The sequence below is a fragment of the Nannospalax galili genome, unplaced genomic scaffold (genome assembly GCF_000622305.1).
Source record: "Nannospalax galili isolate Female #2095 unplaced genomic scaffold, S.galili_v1.0 scaffold49, whole genome shotgun sequence".
In the NCBI taxonomy this organism is placed as follows: Eukaryota; Metazoa; Chordata; class Mammalia; order Rodentia; family Spalacidae; genus Nannospalax; species Nannospalax galili.
In genome coordinates, this window is record NW_008359444.1 from 1,018,170 (window position 1) to 1,036,751 (window position 18,582).

The window sequence follows — 18,582 nt, forward strand, 5'->3', positions numbered from 1 at the left end:
GGTTGGTCCAGGCTCATCGTTAATGTTCATCTGAGAGCCAGGTCCCCTCCTAGGACATCGAGGAACCTTTGCTCTGCTCTGCGCTAGCAGCAGCTTCATTCTTGTGGCCAGCAGATTCTGGCTAGTAGCGCGGCGGTCACTGCCCAGCTGCTGTATTTCTGCAGTCTTCTCAGAATAGCACCTGGCTTTCCTTCTGAGCATGTGACCAGAACGAGGCAGCCAGGGCTGCTCACCATGGCTGTGTGGGCATCATGTACCAGCACCACATCCTCAGCAATGATGTTCACACATGGACTCTCCCCAGTGAAGCTGGAGAAAGACACAGTAGCCTTTAAGAAATGTGAACATTGGGCCTAGGAGGTTCTGAATCCGTGGAGCTGTTTTCTTAACCATTTGTATATATACATTACTGCCAAATAAAGTAAGTTAGAAAGTGCATGACTAACCCACAGTTGACTCCAGCAAAACCTTACCCAGGGCTTCCTGTTGCCAGTAGTGGTAGAAGCAACTTAGGTGTGGGCAGGTACTCAGCATGCTTCCTTCTGTGATGAATGCTGATTCTGCAAACACAATGGCCTGACCTGGTGGCTACTGAAACTGATGTGGCTTATGTGGCCTCAGGCTAGGGTGGGCACACCTGCCCCTGCTCTTCACAGCACTCACTGTTCTGACTTGGTGTGACTTACAGCAAAAAAAATCTGGAGTTGGTGAAAAGCTTGAATAAACTTTTAAAAAGTAGCAGCCTGGTTTGAAAACTAAGACCCTAGTTAGAAATTTTACAACTTCCTAAAAATACAGATGAAAAGGAGGGAACTTCTACTTTCTGGGCTAACACATGATGTGTGGAAGACTTGGCTCCTGTTTTCACCGAAGAAAGCTGAACAGCTCTTCTGGGTATAACAGGGAATCAGGTCACAAGGCAAGCTGTTGCCCCCAGCAGAGAGGTGAATGCTGGGTGATGCTTCTCAGGAGCAGGATTACCTTGAACTAGACCTGTGGGCACATACGATGAGAATTGGCTGGATTCTGGGTGCTGGTATGCGCAGTCTTGGAGAGGAAGCTCCCAGGATGCATGTGTTTGGCTTTTCTTTGAGGAGCCTTGCAGAGATCTCACAGCAAAGGCTAAGTACCTCTCTGCTTCACAAGGCCTGCCTTCATAAGAGCTGAGTCCCCAGCCAAGCCTACTAGGCTCTCTGGCCACGAAAGGGAGATGCCCAGCCTAGCCTCTGCCTTCCTGTCTGTGGGATGGGGCCTGCAGAGCAGTGGGAAGATCACAGCCCAGGATACAGGCTCAGTGGAAGACAGGAGCTGCTCTGACCTGTGAGATGTCTCACTGGAAGTCCTCAGACAGCAGAGACAAGTGTTAATGATGAGAAGAAGAGGGATTTAGTGTCTTGACACCACACCTACAGGGACATGACCCTGGCCCAGCTCATCTGTCTGCTTCTTTGACCCGGTGACTCATGTTCTGCTTTCAGGGACAATAACATGCTAAAAGGTAAAAAATTCAGGCTGAGGAGACAAACCAACACTTTGACCTAGACTCAGATATGACAGATTTGGAGCAATCACACCAGTCATTTAAATAAGTAAGATTAATATAACAAGGGCTGGGATATAAGAAAGTGGAAGAAAAGAAAGCTAAATTCGCCATAAATGGTGGTGTGGTGGTGGTGGTGGTGGTGTGTGTGTGTGTGTGTGTGTGTGTGTGTGTGTAAATATTAGAGCAGTTATTAATGGAATTGAACACAGGAAATCAGAGAAATTGGTTCTTTGAAAAGACCTATTGAATTGATACACAAAGGAGAGAGAACATATATTATTTGTATGAGAAATGAGCAAGGAACCACCACTGATCCCATGGCTGCTATCACAGAAATAAGGGAATGTTATGACAAGTCTGTGCTACAAGTAGTTCAGTAACATAGTGGACCAGTTCCAAGAGCAACATAGTACTTGTGCTAAGGCTATACAGTGGAAAAGACCTGCAGCTGTTAATGAAACTGAATCAGTAATTGGTAACTCCCTGAAAAAAAATGCCAGGCCCAGATGGGTTCACTGGTGACTCTACTGAGGATTTAAGAAAGAGTTCTACACAAACACTCGTAGGCAGAAGCTGAAGTATGCATTGTGACCTCCGTAAGGCCAGCACTGCTCCCCAACCACACAAAGACGTCACAGAAGGAAAATGACTGGTTCATGAACATAAAATGTAGAAGCTCTGAACAAAATGTTATCAACGAGTAAAAAGAACTGTATACCGTGATCAGTTAGGATTTATTCCAGACATGCAAGGCTGATTCTGTCTTCCAAAATCAGTTGATAAAATTGCTCACATCAATCAACCAGTTAAAAGAAAGCCTCATGATCAAATCAGTAGATGCAGAAAAAGCACATGACAGAATTCAGATAGTGCTCCTGATTAAAAACAAAAAAAAAAAACAAATGAAAAAAACACACCTCAGGGCTGGAGAGACGGCTCAGTGGTTAAGGGCACTGACTGCTCTTGCAGAGGACCCAGGTTCATTTCCCAGCACTCACATGGCAGCTAACAACCATCTGTAACTCTAGTTCCAGGGGACCGAACACCCCCTTCTGACCTCCATGGGCATTGCATGATATAGGTGCACTTACACACATGCAGGCAATATACTCATACACATAAAATTAAAAAATAAAATATTTTTTAAAACCTTTTGGCAAACTGGAAATAGAGGGGACTATTTTCCATAGACAAGAAAATCAGCCATAAAACCCTGTAACCATCATCAGAATCAATGAGAAACTACAAAATGAGCTGTGTATTGTTGCAGCAGGATGTTGGTCAGCCATCAAGAGACGTGAGCAGGTGAAAGCAGTGGCGTCAGGACTGTGCAGTGTGGCCCCACTGTGACTGTCTGATCTGGCAGAACTATAGAGGCACAGAGAGAGCAGAGGGGTTGGCCAGGGTAAGGTTGTGAGTCTGGGACACAAGGTATATTTCGGTCAGAGAAGCTACTACATGTGATTCTGTATCGAGGGGTACATGACATTTTAGGCGTTTGTCAGAATACATAGCAGTGCAGCATGAGCCCAGAGGACACAGGTTGGGGGGCGGCACCGTCTGTGCTGACATAGGAGGCCATGGTGGAGGGAGGGACATGAGTGAACTCTACTGGCTCTGAAAATGGTCAATTTTAGGTGACCCCCCCTCCTGTTTTTCCCCTCCTCAGAAATGACAGCCCTCTAGATTCCTAAGTACTGTGGCTTCCTGCAGCCACTGCTGTCACTTCACCTGTGTCTACACAGAGCACTGCTTTCCCTCAGCCATGTGCTGTAGCTTCAGGACCCATGAGGTGTTCCTCTGAGGTATGCACCTTCAGTTAAGGGACCAGGCCCCTGGGAGGACTGTTGTGGTACAGTCAGCATTGCTGAGGAGCCTGTAGTGAGCCGAGCTTCAGAGCAGTATCTTCTCCCACTGTGGTGTGGCTCTTTCCACAGCTTTAGACATGAGATTGGGTGTCTGTGAACACTGTGTGTTTCTGCTCAGTACACAGATCAGCTTCTGCTCTTCCCCTTTGCTCAGCCTCATCCCAATCTTGGTGGGACATCATCTCAGAAGCACAGGGCCCACTGCAGGGATGAATGTGATGACAAGATATAAAGGCACATTGAGTTGTAAGGGTCTGATGGAGGGTACACCAGGGATATCTGTTCACACTGCCAACCCCTGGCAGCATCTCTCACTCTCCAGGCTCCTCCACTAGACACTGCTACCCTAGCTTGACTAGCCATTACTGTCTGTCAAATGCCATCTTGTAGGATGTATGAGCATTGTCCTAGTTACTTTCTGTTGCTGTGATTAAAAACATTGACCAAAACCAACTTGGTTTGGGGGAGGAAAGGTTTTATTTTATCTTATATCTCCCAGGTCAGAGTTCATCACTGAGGGAAGTCAGGGCAGGAACCTGGAGGTAGGAGCTGAAGCACAGAACACAAAGGAATGCTGCTTACTGGCTTGATCCTCTGACCTGTGCTCAGTCTGTTTTCTTATACAACACAGGACCACCTTGTCTAGGTGTGGCACCACCCACAGTGGGCTGGGCCCTCCCTCATCATTCAACAATCAAGAAAATGCCTCACAGACATGGGTACAAGCCAGTCCAATGGAGGTAATAATTCCATTAAGGTTCCCTATACCCAGGTGTGTCAAGTTGACAACTGAAGCTATCTAGCACAGTCATCTTTAGCAAATGCTCCCAGGGCCAAGTGTACTTCTGGTTCACCATAGGGCTCACTGGGACCACCTACCTCAGGGTACTGGCCCCATGTTCTGTCACAGCCCCACTTTCCCTGAGTGAGGGACACGTAGTTACCTTTCCTCAGTGAAGGTGGTGGTGGTAGCTTCAGAACAAAGCACACTCGAGTCCTCTGGAATTTTCTTGTGTCAGAAGAATATGATCACAGACCCAGGGTACAATCAACTCACAGCTGACCTAGTCTTAGGACAGACTCCTATCAGCCTTCAAGCCCCTGTTCCGTACATCATGAGCAATGAGCACTGCCCAAACCAGATCATAGACCTGGGTGGGGACCCCTGGCTCCAACTGTTTCCTTAGAATCAGCCAGCACTTTGTTTTGACCTTGGGTTCAGCCTCTGCCTCAGTGTGTCCATGGGACCACATCCATCAGTCAACTCATGTTGCCTGCTCTACCATCCCTGCTGTGGAGAGGCAAGTCCTGCTGTTCATGGGATGTGAAGACATTGCCACAAAATCCTGGCAACTGCAGTCCCAAAGCTGATGACCCAGGTGCTTCAGCTTGAGACCAGTTGCTCTTGGCTTGGGTTTTGGGGTGCTGGGGCTGGCAGCTGGGAGACCAGGCGCCATCTGGACTGGGTCTAGTTCCTGCAGTGCCCTTGGAGGCCAAATGCTGCCTGAATTCCCTGGGACCTTGCAGAGGCCAGCAGTCCTCTGTATGCTGCCTAGGAGGCTGTGAAGCATACATTCCCATGCTTATTATCATGCATCACCAAGGGTGTGAGACACCTGTCCATAGAAAGGACTATCTCCAGACCTGCCTGTGAGAGGACTGGGATCAGGGCCTGCTGGAATTCTGTCAGTCCAGGAGGGGTGAGAGAGCATTATCCCCTGGGGGATGCATGTGGGTCTAGGCAGCAGCTAGCAGAGCAGGTCTGAAGAATGCCTGCCCTGTGTTCCTCTCTCTATCTCACATAAAAACTCTTTCCTAGAATATGAGTGATGCCATCTGTGTGCGAAGAGGAAATCAATGTTATTAAATAAATTCATGTGAAGGTCTGAGTGAATGGTAATTCCATAGCCCTCTCAAATATATTCACGGCTTTCAAAGAAGGTGCCAATTAGCCCCTGTAAATCTGCAGGCTGGGAGCTCTTAGGGGATAATGAAGTGGAGTGTCAGGTTCCAGGTCGTGGAACAGGAATTTATGAGCCACCAGTGCCCCCAGAGCAGCAGTTGGCCCCTTGCCAGTGTGGGGCCATTGCTCCCTCCCTAGGGCTACTCTGATAGGGCATGGCCCCCCGGGAGCATGGTTTGTTAGATGGGGTGTAGTAATTCATGACATCTTCCTGTCTTTTCCAGCTAAGAAGTACAAAAAAGTCACCGGCAAGGAGATCTATTCAGACACTTTGGAGAGCACACCCATGCTGGAGAAGGAGAAATTTCCACAGGACTACTTCCCTGAGGTGTGTATGTGTGTGAGGACTGGTGCCTCCTTGCCATGCACTGATCATCAGAGGTGAACGTAGGTTTGGACTGCCCTCCATTGCCAGCAGTCACAACCAGCTGTCTCTCTCAAACTGTTGTTCCTGGACTTTGGAGATGATCTGGGCTGCCCTGGATAAAGGCACAGTGAACCTAAGAGCTCAGGTTATGTCATCAGTAAACTCTTAATGCATCACTTCTAGTCAGGAGAAGCATCCTCAAAAGATGTAGGAAAATGGCTTTCCTCTCTCCTGGCTTGCTGGGAGTCACTGTGTTCCCTGATGTGTTATGTCTTGCTATGCCAGGCTGTTCAGGGACTGCACACAGTGCTCCTTCACTTTCTCTGGAGATGAGAGTGGTGCCAGAGTGGGGCTTGGTCCCCTTTCACAGAGGAGGCCTCTGGGTTGTCCCAACCAGTGAGGACATAGCAGCCAACACAGCTAATGGCTTAATGACACATACCGCAGTTGCACCTGCTTGACACACAGAGTTTAGAAATTGAAAAGTCAAAAGCTGCTTTCTTTTGCTCTGGTCAGACATGAGTGGTCTCCTTCAGGCTTCATTTTGACCCCTTGTTCTGAATTACCTGCTAAGCTACAGGAGGTTTTTGGGTGCCCTAGCTGGAAGTGGTTTGAATGTTGTGGTGGGAAAAACTGAGAACTGGATCTGAAGGCTGTTGGCTGTTCACACAGGTCTCACCTTTGCCATGATGTGGGGGCCAGTCTAACCAGGCCAAGGAAGGACTGCTCTGCAGTTCCCTCTGGTGAGGTGTGCAATAGGACACTTGCTTGGACCTAGCTTTTAGCAAGGCCACTACTTTATTAATCTGCATTGTAATGGTGCCTTGAGTGAAGTGATCATCTGCCTCTGTGAAGGCTGTGTGCTCTTGTCACTGTGAGACATCCTCATCTATCATCACCAGGCCAAGGATGTGTCCATGGGACAGCCTCTTCTCCTCTGCTGGCTCAGACCTACCCTGGCTCAGTTCCCTGGCTCCTCTCAAGCATTCTGAGGATGGACGAGTATGGCAGGGAAGCTCCCAGCCTTCTGTGTCCGTTTGTAATGACAATTATAGCTGAATGTGGCCTCATTCTATGGAAGGACCTCATGGGGGCTGTGGTTTCCACGGAGAAGCCATGGGCTAAGAATCTGGCTTTGAAGACCAGTAACTGCTGAGTATGTGCCTCTGCCTGGCCAGGACCTGACCCTGTTCCCCCAGAGTCCTCTTTGGGGCCTCACTGACCTCAGCTCTCATTTTTTCTAAATGACCAGAGCAGATGTGAGGGGTCCAACTGGGAATGGTGGGTGCTGTCAAGCTCAGGGTGGGCCTGGAAGCCAGGGCTGGCCAGGATAGGACAGCATATGGCCTGCAGAGGTTTTGAGATCCCTTGTGGGGCAGGTGAGGTGCACTGAAGGGCTGTGCTGGGCACAGGCATAAGCCATGGTGCATGTGGCAATTCTTGGGGCAGACAGTGTTTGAGGCAGTGCCCCCCCCCAGCATTTTTTTTTTTTTTTTGCCACTTTCTCCTTTACTACTTTAAGGTACCTCACACATTGAGAATGAACAGACATGTGGGCACTATCCAGATAGAGCACAGCTGTGACTGTGCACGTTCCCTGTGTCTCATACATGACTGAACTGAGGCCTGCACCCTGTACTCCCCAACAGGCTTTATGAACAGTATCTGCCCTTTGCCCGAAAGCTCTGAATATGTCTGATGCTCTGATAAGCCCTGCATTGTGCTCTGTGTTTTAATTCCTTTGAGTGCAGTTTTACTGTGCATCTCCCACACCTCTCCACACTGGGTCTCAGTGGACATGCAGTTCCTTCTGAGGACCTAGCAAATAGTCTTTGTCCCCAAAGTATGTGTGGCCACCCTGGTGCCCTTGTCCTCACTTCACGCCTTAGAATTCTAGAATTGGGGTGACAGATCTTCTCATTGTGGCTTCTGCATTGGTGTCTCAGCAAAGTGTCACTGTCCAGAGTGGGTATGGGAAGGGGAGAGGCTGGGCTAGTGAAGACCATTGGACACCTTGAGAGCTCCTGACTTCTCTCTGCCCCTGGCCCCTAGCAGCCCTCACAGCCCTTGACTATGAGCTTTGTCTGAGGCCCTTCTTGCTCCTACCTGCAGCCTCAGGGCTTCTCTGGCTAATGGTTCTCTTGCCCCACTGACCCTGATGGCCTAGGAAATTAAGTCTTGTGCTATCTGGACACCTTGACTATGCCCTGCCGTCAATCTAGGAGAATGCTCTCCAACATTGAGGCAATTTTCCATCCCCTCATGGCAAAGTGAGGCCTTGGGCCGAATGTGAAAAGCCATCTTCCTATTGAAAAACGACTCCAGCCTGGGCCTGGACTCTCCCTGTACTTAGCAGACCTGGTCAGGGACCTCTACATGGTGTCTGGAGACAGAGGAGAGGATGCATCTTTGAAGAATAAACTTGCAACATGGGAAGGCCTTGGCGTGTCTTTAGGTGGACCCCAGTCGTAACTTAAAGAAAACAAGTTGCTGTCTATGACCTAGCAGCCAGCTGATCCACAGACTACTGTGGTGTATGGCTCCTAGATCTGTGAAGTGAGAAGTATGAGTATCCGACTGCGGAATGTCTTGGGGTCCCATGCACCCACTTGTATGTCATGGGCTGTACATGTGCATTCCCATGTTTTATTTCTAATTCACAGACTCTAACATCCTGTCAGCACTGTGACGCTTCTTAATGAACCTCACATAGCATGCTGCACTCCACAGGGTAGGACCCAGGGCTCCTGTGTAGACATGGCCAGTGACAGCTGTGTCCGGAGCCTCCGTGGCCTCAATGGCCCCGCCTGAGCTGGCCCCTCCACTCTCCCTGCCAGGCCTTCACTGTACCCAGCACATTTGGGGAGAGAATTAGTTGAAGACTGATCTCTCTTTCGTTTATTGCCATCACTTAAGGATAATCTAAATGTAATTACCGTGATGGAGGCATAATGCAATTCCAAATAATGATGGCCTTCTGCTTCTAAAACTAACAAAACTTTCTCTACTGATTTATGGGTGCTTCTGGCTCAGTATGAATTTCAGATGACGCCTCTGGGAGCAACACTCCAGATAACGTGAAGCCATTTTTAAAAAGCAGATTTGTGTAGTCGATCGGACCGAATCATTTTTTTCCTCTTGCCCGTGGTGAGAAATTGGTTGTTACCATAGATCACAGGCCCTGCTGCAAGCGCCCATGAAAGATGAATTAATTCCACTAATGCTCTGAGCAGGCCTCCCTCCACAGGGCTGCTTGGCGATAACCTCCCTGCAGCCCCTCTTTTCTCCGCTGCGATTTATGCTGTCTTTCAGCAGATGAAGCTGCCTGGATTCGCAATCCATCTGCTGGCTCAAGGAACACTATTAACGGGGGACTGAGCAGAGGCCTCACGAGGTGAGCGCTGTGCTGTCCTCCTGGGCCTGTGTAGGCTCAATTTCGGTGGCTATGGCCCTTCTGACAGAGAAGCCGTGTGAGAGCCTTATGCCACCACCACAGGGGATGAGGCTCTTGCCATCCCCATCTGCTCTGAGTCCATGAGTAAAGGTTTCAGAAGGTAGTCAGTGACCAGAAAGTCCCAGGTCATGGCCTGCTGGAGGAGGCACATCAGAGTTGAGCCCCACCCCAGCTCTGCATACTGTCCCTATTTGCAACAGCAGCTCTGTAGCTGGGAGCCTCTAGGTCCTTAGAGTGGCCTGAGCTCCTGCCGCCGTGTCTCTCTGTGGGGGCCTTCCCCATTCTGCTTGCCAAGCACAGGCATTTTTTAGTGTGTGTGCATATGTTCACATGTACGTGTATCTGTGCATCTATTCATGTGTGCCAGTATGCTGTAACTAGAAGGTGTTTGAGGAGTCCTTGCTGAGGAGTCCTCTTGTCAGAAAGCCCCTTGATGGTCTATTGATGGGGTGTACTCCTGTGTGCCAGTGCCAGGTAGCATCTACCCAGATGCTCAGGCTTGACCATGAAGGGCGGTGACTTGTCAGACAGGTAGAACCTCTGCCCAGAACCAAGGGAGTAGATCTTCAGGGTTTGCGCCCCAGTTTCCTCCTGGTTGAAGTAAGAATTTTGCTATGCAAACCTCCTGTCATGTCTCTGTATGAAAATTGCAAAACTTCAATAAAAATGTTTTTTTAACTAAATGCAGAAAACTTAGAAAAATATAAATATACATATAAACACTATATAATGACCTAAGGAGTATGTGTGTGTGTGTGTGTGTGTGTGTGTGAGAGAGAGAGAGAGAGAGATACGTACATCATGATGTGTATGGGGACCCCTGCATAGTATGACATGCTTATGGAGATCAGAATATAAATTTGTGTTGTAGGTTTTCTCCTGCGTTTAGATTTCATGGGAGCTAGTATAGAGCAAAGGGGAGGGGAGGTCAGAGGTTCTTCAATATGTATAAATGACAGCATGTTCATCATTTTTCAATAAAGTTGTTTTAAAAGAATAAAAAAAGAAGGGGTCATGCAAACAGCCTGTGGAAACAAAGTCATTAAAAGAAAAGAGCAGATACTAAGCTAGATGTGGCCAGACAGAACCAGCGAATTTTTGCTTGGTGGTCGTGATGCCCAATTTTATAGAAAGGAGTTAGAAGACACAAACCTCATCAATAGCTCACATATTCATCTAGAAGAAAATCCAGAAAGAAACAATGGCGAGCCGTATTGGAATCAATCAGGGTAAATATCCTCAGATTCGGGAGTTGAGCTTTCACACTGAGTGTTCACAGGGTTCAGAGCAGGGTGTAAGAGCCCACACCTGCCCTGGGTATTAGCTAGAGCACATAGGGCAGAAGAAGCCTTTGACCCTGCAGTGCCAGCCCCTCAAGCTAGTGAGGGGTAGAGAGCCAAGAGGCCATGTCTGCTGCTGAACAAGTGGAGAGGCGTCTGGGACATTCTGTACATGGAGGGGCCTAGACTGGAACGGCAGCAGCCTTGGAACCAGGAGCAAATTGCTGCTGAAGGCTGAGCTCGAGTGGGAGAAATGAGAGTTATATTTGGAGAGCTCATATCAAGGTAGTATGGTTATTACAGCAAGTGACAGAACAAGAACTGTGGCTAAGAGTGACATGGAGCTAAAGGGAGTGCACTGAGCTATTTCTATTACATAGAGAGTAAGGTGCTGACCACAGAACTTCCCAAGCCTGCCTCTGAGTGCTTTTTGAGGCAGGTTATGTCTTCTCAGCAGTCAACTGAGTTCCCATGTGATCACCTCTGACCAGGCGCCATGGAGGAGACAGTCTCTTCCTTCCTCTGTCATCAGCTAAGCACCTGAGCCTCTCACCGCTCTTCTGTCCCTAAGACCCCTGTACCAGGCCCCGTAGAGGCTCTCCTCCCTGTGGGCTCCTATCCTCAAGAAGAGGAGACACTTGCTCCTTCCTCCCAGGTGCAAGCTGGGGATGGAGGAAGGGCTCCTCTTTGCCAATACGATCCCTGCTGCCAAAGCTCAGAGGCCATGAAGGCTTTCTCTTGTAGGGCTGTGTAAATTAAATTTTAAAGTAAAGTAGAATGTACAGTTCAAGTCTTCATTCACAGTGTTGGGCAGCCCTGTGTCAGGCAAACTGTTGTCCCACAGGCAGATGCAGCTGGACAATGGACTGCTTCCGGTACCTGGCTTCTTTAGAGCAGTCTTGTTGGTCAGCAAAGCTGGAACAGGAAGCATACGTGCAAAACATCTGCAGCTCTAGACAGGGGAGGTCAAGCCTGTGCCCTGTTCCCTCTCCCTTCCCTCCCCTCCCTTTCCTCTCTCTGCCATTTCTTCCTCACTTCAGGACCAAGTAGAATCTTCCCAGACTTTTTTCTTTTTTTGGTCTTTTTGAGACAGAGTCTCCCTGTAGCTCCAGCTGGACCAAGTAGAGTCTTCCAGACTCTTAATAGAGTATATTTTAGAGAGAGAGAACACAGGTCAGAAGTGACCACCCCCTTTGTTAAGTCTAACCCTCTCCTTACCAGTACTAGTTCTCAGCGGAATGCCTCAGGCTGAGTGGGTTTCAACCACAGTTCTTCCGTAGTTCTGGAGCCCAGGAAGTACGGAATCCAGGCACTAGCAGATAAAGTGTCTGATGAGTGCTGCGTCCTTTTCCAAGATGGCACCTCCACAAAGACATGTTCCCATGAGGCAGAAAGGAGGGAAGGAGTAAAAGAGCCCAGACTCTCTCCCTCAAGGCCCTTTGCAAGGAGGGCTAGTCCTGGTGACGGATCACCTCTGAGAGGCCCCTCAGCCCCATCATATTAGAGGTCAGATTTCAGCATCAGGATTTAGGGGACACTCACATCATGGCACCTGCTCTGCCTGTGGTTGAACATAGCACTCCACAGCTATGTGAAGGCACTGCGTACTCTGGCACTACTGGGTGGGCTCCCTAGCAGGTCTGTAGGGATAGGCCCACTTTCCCACATCAGTCTTTCACTGTCATTCTCTTGATCATGCCAGCTCAGGGCTGTCAGGACACAGGCTGAGAGGCTGACTCCATCTCATCACCTGTGGGTAGTGCATGTGTTAGTTAGTGTCTCATCACTGTGACCACAGTACCCTACAGAAACAACCTAAGGGAGGAAGGATTGGTTTTGCTCCTGGTTTCAGAAGTGTTAGTACATAATGGAGGGGGCAGGGGTAGTAGACAGCTCAGCTCACATCATGGTGAGCCAAGATGAAAAGAAAGGGAATGGTTCCTTTTTATTCAGACTGGGCCCTCAGGCCATGGAAGTGTCCCACAATCAGGGCAGGCCTTTTCCCCCATGAGTTAATTTTCTCTGGAAAGACCCCCAGATGCTCCCAGAGCTCTGCCTATCTCCAGGTGATTCTCAGTCAAGTCAGTGAAGATGAACCATTGCAGTGCACATTTCAGTACCTTTTGTGGAATGCCTTAAAGACCAACAGATCAACAGTTTCCTGTTTGAAAAGTGCCTTACCAGCTAGGTTTAGTGGAGCAGTATCCTGTAATCCTAGCACTCAGGAGGCTGAGGTAGGAGAATAGTGAGTTTGAGGTCAGCTTGGATTTTATAATAAGAAATTGTCTCAAAAGCAAGTTACCTGTGCCCTGAGCAGAGATGGGCATGTGGCATCCAGTTTCTCTCTGTGCTGTTTACAGTTTTGTAACTGTAAATAACCTTTGTTTTTCAGTGCAAGTGGTCAAGAAAAGGCTTCATCCGAACAAGGTGGTGCATTGCTGACTGGTATGTAACAAGCCCTCTGACTGTCTTCACTTCATAGTTTTCAGAATGCTTTCTATTCTTCTTCTGTGCTTTGTGCCCCTGTGGTGTTGTGGACATGTTTTCAGAGGCTCTACTCACTTTGAACAGGAACCCTGCCACCCAAGACCTGTGCTGTCACTCCTTATCTGTCTGTGGTGTGTAGACGATGCCCCTTTACACAGTGTTGTTGCCTGTTCTTTGTAAGTCAGAAGTCCAGGCACTCAGCACAAATGAAGACCTCTGGTCCCTCCCCAGTGTGAACTCTGTGTGGCAGAGCCCACTGCACAACTGAGCTGGTGGAGAGACCTCCTAATGGGTCTCAGGCCACAAAGTTAAGTTGTGCACAGACAGCCTGGCAGGCTGAGGTTGTTGAGCACAAACAAGCAGGTCCTGGCTCACCTTACTTGTCCGAGCTTCATCTTCCTGTGGGAACCATTCTCCAAAGCGATGCCTGCTTTGCCCAGCTCTTCTAAGAACTGCAGAAATCTGTAGCTCGGCTTTCAGCTCCTGAGACATATGTGACTAGACCCTAGTATCTGTGATTCAGCTAGTATCCTGGCCCCTAGGGCTGCCTAGGACAATGTCCAAAGAGTAGGAGTAGGAAAGGAGAACAGAGGGTCCCTGAGTGGAGCTGCAGTTCCCCATGACCCAATCTAGGAGCTAGCAGGCCATCCCTGATGCTTTTTGGCCTTGGTCTCAGGGACCACGCCTCCCTGCATGGTGTGGGAGGGGCTTTGGGGACATGGACCTAGAGGCTGAGTTGTTGGCTTCTCCTTCACCTTGCTGCTGAAAAGGGGGTGAGGTCTAGTTCCAGTGCCCTGTAGAAGATGTGATATGGTACTATACACCTTGGAGATGGAGTCAGGAGCTCACCTGGTAAGGTACCCGTGCACAGGTAAGGCCCGTGCTAGCTAGAGATGCCTAGGGACCCCACAGGATGTAGGGAAGGCTGATGTAGACCACTCTCTGGTCTCATCAGGTCCATGTGCACAAAGGCCCTCAGGCTGGATGCTCAGAGGCAGTGAAAAGACAGTGTCCCTGCTTGTCTCCGTGCCCCTGTGTTCCAGTCCCCAGCAGTTCTTCCCCGGCAGTATGGACTCTTGGGAGCTGAGGTTGAAAGAGGCTCATCCTTCTCCACGTAGTTGAGCTTACAGCTTTCAGGAAATGCTGTGATACTGTCCTTTTCTTAAGAAAAGTTCCTCTCATTTACCTGGCCAAAGTACCAATCTTTGTGAGGATTTATTAGAGACAAAACTGAAGGTCTCATGTCTTCTGGTCTCAGGGAGGCAATGCTGTGGTTCACCCAGGAGTGACCAAGGACAGTGTGTGTATAGGTGCCTAGAGCTTTGCCACTAAGGAAGCAGGGTGGGTACAGAGAGGAATGGCTCTGTCCAGGGCAGCCTAAAGCTCCAGCCCTTGGTCACCGACCCCCTTTTTCTCTTTGTTGCAGTGCCTTCGACTTGGTGAACATTCATCTTTTCCATGATGCATCCAACTTAGTGGCCTGGGAGACAAGCCCCTCAGTGTACTCCGGGGTCCGGCATAAGGCCCTGGGTTATGTGCTTGACAGGTAGGTGCTGCTGGGCCCCAGCCACTTCTGAGCATGGCTGTGGCTGCTCTGAGGCCACTTCATGGTTTGATTAACAATGGCCCTTGGCAATGTCCTCCCATGGAGGATGGAATGTCTTCTCCACCCATCTACTGACTGAGAAACCCCTCAGGAGTCAGGCTGAATACACATTACTTCTCTTCCGTGCTCTGTGGGAAAGTGAAGAAGCCATATCTTGAAGAGGTGTGGGGAATGCAAGCATAGATAGCACAGTACCTCAGAATTGCCATGGCTGCCTTTAACTGCAGGCTCAGAAATGGATGCCTCTGGAGCTTTGCCTTCCATGGACAGTGTTCCCACCACCAAACTCTGGCCCCATCCATAGTGTCTAGGGTCAGCCCAAAGAAGCCCAGCTGCTTAGTCCTACATGGTACCGCCTCCTTCCTGCCTCTGTCCGTTTCCTGTCCAGCTGGCCTGATTGTGCCTACTGGGGATAGAATGGTCCCTGAGGAAGGGATGGTGGCTTCAGGGACTGTCAGACAAGGGACCACACACCTTTTTCAGGAGCTCCCACTCGCCCTGGCTGCAGGCCCTTCCATCTGTGATGTCCTGTGTGACCTTGGACAGGTCAGGGATAATGTACTGTCATCTAAAGAAGACAGGAGCCCTGATTATTAGGATGAGTCTGGTCTAGGTACTAGTATCCATCTGACTTGTAGATAGGCCTTTTCTGAAGCCCAACCTGGGAGCCACATCTGGGTCTGGTCTCTGCCCCTGCCCTGTGGTGCTCCAGTTGATCCCCTTGCCATCCCACAGCCAAAATAATAGGAAAGGGTCAACTGCATTTGGCTATAGCCACTTCCCATAGACCAGGACCAGTGGTCTTCAGTTCCTCCTGAGCTCTGTTTCCTAGATGCTTTGCCTGGGAGCAAAGACATCATATTTCCCTCTCGAGAGAGTGCCTGGGGCTTTGCCTGGCTTAGCCTCAGCCTCCTTTCCTCTCTACCCTGACCTTCCCTCAGATCTCAGCCTCTGTTCAGAAGTCCCCAAGCCTCCTTCCAGCTGGTCCCTGGCCTCTCCTTAGACTCTCCCTTCCCCAGTACCTTCACAGAGCATTTCCTATTTGTTCTGAAGAAGTGGCCATTTCTGAACATGGGCATTATACTAAGCAGAGGACTCTGCTGCCCCCAGATCACCACCTATCCCTGGGATTATCACACTGTTGGCCTGTGTCCTTGAGAGAGGAGACAATGGTTATGGTGTGCCAACCCCTTGCCCAGACAGAAAGAAAAGGGATGGTGGAATGCAGGGTGCTCCCTGATCCTATACAAGCTTCTTGGAAGACATTTGCAACTGAAGGAAAAACAGCTGACCGAGAACACCTGTGCAGGCCATTCCAAGTCACAAGTATCATGTCATTCTCACACTGTCAGATTCTTGAGGGTAGAGTTAACACAGTCCCATGACAGGGGACCCTAGGATACGGGCACATTTGTACCCCAGTAAGACCAGTAGCCTAGGGGGACCTTGAGGGTCTCTAGCAATGAACAGCTTCTAGGGAAGTCCTTACACAAGCCTTGAGCATGAGACCTGTCTCCTTGTGCCTTGTGAGAATAGTGTGTGTGTGTATGCAATCTTGATGAGTCAATGTGATCATGTTTGTGCATGTGAGTGCACACATATGTTTGTGGGCAAGTTTGTACATGCATGTCTGTGTCATGGATCAGTATTTCCCAAGGTAAGAAGCAAAGCTGGATCCTCCCATCCATGATGCCACTGCAGTATGGGGTTGGAACCACTTAGATCCCTCCAACTTCTAATACTTTTCTCTGTGATGGCACATCAGTAAGTTGGGTTTTCGTGAGCTCCTCAACCATTGACCTTATGTGCCTCAGGGATGGCACTCTACACAGGAGTCCAGAGGTGAGTTCTAGCCCCTGTGCTACCATCAGACAGGCCCCCTTTGGGGACTGTGCCTTCCCACCTGGAAAAAGAGGTCAGTCTACTGGTCCTTTTCCCTCCCAACCTTGTCCCATGTGAGGGAGGGCCCTGGTGCGCCTAGTACGTCCCAGGTTCTCCTAGCAGAGCCATGGTTGTGGGATGAGTCTGATGCTTCTGCTATTGTTGCCTCAGTCTGAGCTCCCATCCTTCAACCCTGTATGCAACTGTGCCCTTTCAGCTGGTGCTGATGCCTGAGCAGATGCCATCTGAAGCCTGAAGCTCAAGCCAACACCTCACTGTAGGACACGGCCCTGGCAGTTAGAGATTGGTTCAGGTGATTTGCCCCCCAAAAGGGACCAATTCCTGGCTGTGCCTGTCTCCCCACATGGCCCAGGTTGCCCTCATCCTCTGGTGCCTCTAGCATAGCCATCCTACCCTCTTGCATTTCGCCACTGCTGCTTTCAAACATCCTCTGCTGTGGGCCCTGTGGAACGTGTTTGCCAGGGTTCTGCAATGCTGCCCACTAGCTCCTGGAATGAAACGTGACTGACACTGCCCCTAGCAGGACCAAGCCCTAGAGGATGGCACTGAACTGAGTACCTCCCCTCAGGGTCACGTCTTGATTTAGGAAGGAGGTTAGCAGAGTCATAGCTGGCTTCCCATAGGACCTTCCCAGCAGCGGAGACTTCTGTGGCAGTGGACTGATACTCTGTGTTCTGTGGGGCCGCCCCTTTGGGGTAGTGAATCAGCAGCCTAGTAGCAAGGGTCTTGTCCCCAGCATAGCTGCATGTGGTCCTTCCTGCTGTCTGTCCATGGCATTTTTTCTGGGACCTCCCAGGGAGCTTGGGAGCTAAGAGGGACCAAATGTCCATCAGCCCTGGTGACCGTGGTCAGGTTGTCTGTGTGGTAAGGCATTAGAATGTGTTGTTGCCCTGCACCACATGCCTCCACAACCTACAGGAAAGCAGCCTTGGAGTTTGGGGGCCACTTTTCTGCATCTTTGCATTCCCATGAATGGCTTCTGTGGCGAACTCAGCCAGCCGCAGATCCGGACCTCCGCAGTGCAGGGCTGGGCTGTGGGGCACAAAGGGGCACTCTGCAGGAGTGGTGAATAATGGCCTGCCCTTTCATCGGGAGGCTAACCTTTTGGCAGCCACCAGCAGACCGCATTCTACTGTGCTGATTGGGGAGGACAATGCTGCACTGGCCTTTGAATGGACACCACCACCAACAGCGCCGTATTCACAGCAGCACTGGGAACCGCGGGAGCATTGTCTGGGGGCCCCACTGAGCTGCAGGAGACAGTGAGGAGGTGGGGGGGCGTCTTCTCAGGTTTAATCTCCCTGTCTAGCCTGCAGGTCCCTCCCTATCTTCATCTGAGCTGAGAAGTGGGAGCATCAGAACCAGGGAGAGGCAGCCTTGCATCCCCACCCCCCAAAGGGGAAAGGAGATTATGTTAAAACTAAGAGGTACCAGTATGCCACAATTTTTCTCCCATTCTAAGATAATTCCAAAATAAATAGGCTCAAAAGAAACAAGGCTGATTAAACTCTGCAACAGCCTCAGCTGTGAGTGGTTGTGTCCTAGGCCACTGTCCTAGGGCCAGTACAGGAAGTCAGGGGCATCTGTGCCAGGGCCTGGAGATGCTGGGACAGTCAAAGGCCCTACCCACTTGTGGCTCTAGGAGGGGCCTATGCTGGCTCCTGCCATGATACTCAGGTCCCTCTATTTGACATGAGGTCAACCCTTCAGGGGCTTCTGGGGTGACTTAAGGCAGGGCCCTGAGGTACCAACTATGGACAAGTCCTGAAATCTTCCCGAGCACTCAGCCCATGAAATGAGATTTTTCCACAAGTGACAGGAGCTTTCAGTGTCCCCTTTGAAATGTGGCCTAGCTAGTCCAACAGAGACATTTTTACATTACAACTGTGAAACCCTGGCATAAAGCACCCCTCTGTCCCCCATTATTTTCTCACAAACACAGTCCATTGTCACAGTGCTGAAGTTAATTTGATCAACATTGGGACATTTAACTTTTATGTCCAGTGAAAAGAGTTGTTTCATGCTCATTTTGGGCATTCAAAGGAAATGATTGCCAGAAAAATAATGTTCCTCAGGACAATCCGGAGCAATTAGTTTCCCAGGGAGAGGCGA

General features: G+C 49.8%; 1 protein-coding gene across 1 annotated transcript in view; it reads left to right on the forward strand.

Moving 5' to 3' along the window:
* Nucleotides 1-18,582, forward strand: part of Inpp5a (inositol polyphosphate-5-phosphatase A) — a 192,161-nt gene that overhangs the window by 122,312 nt on the left and 51,267 nt on the right. The window contains exons 6-8 of the mRNA XM_008823156.2: nt 5,599-5,702; nt 12,868-12,920; nt 14,389-14,508. Coding sequence (XP_008821378.1) covers nt 5,599-5,702; nt 12,868-12,920; nt 14,389-14,508 — 277 coding nt within the window. The remainder of the gene's footprint in view (nt 1-5,598; nt 5,703-12,867; nt 12,921-14,388; nt 14,509-18,582) is intronic.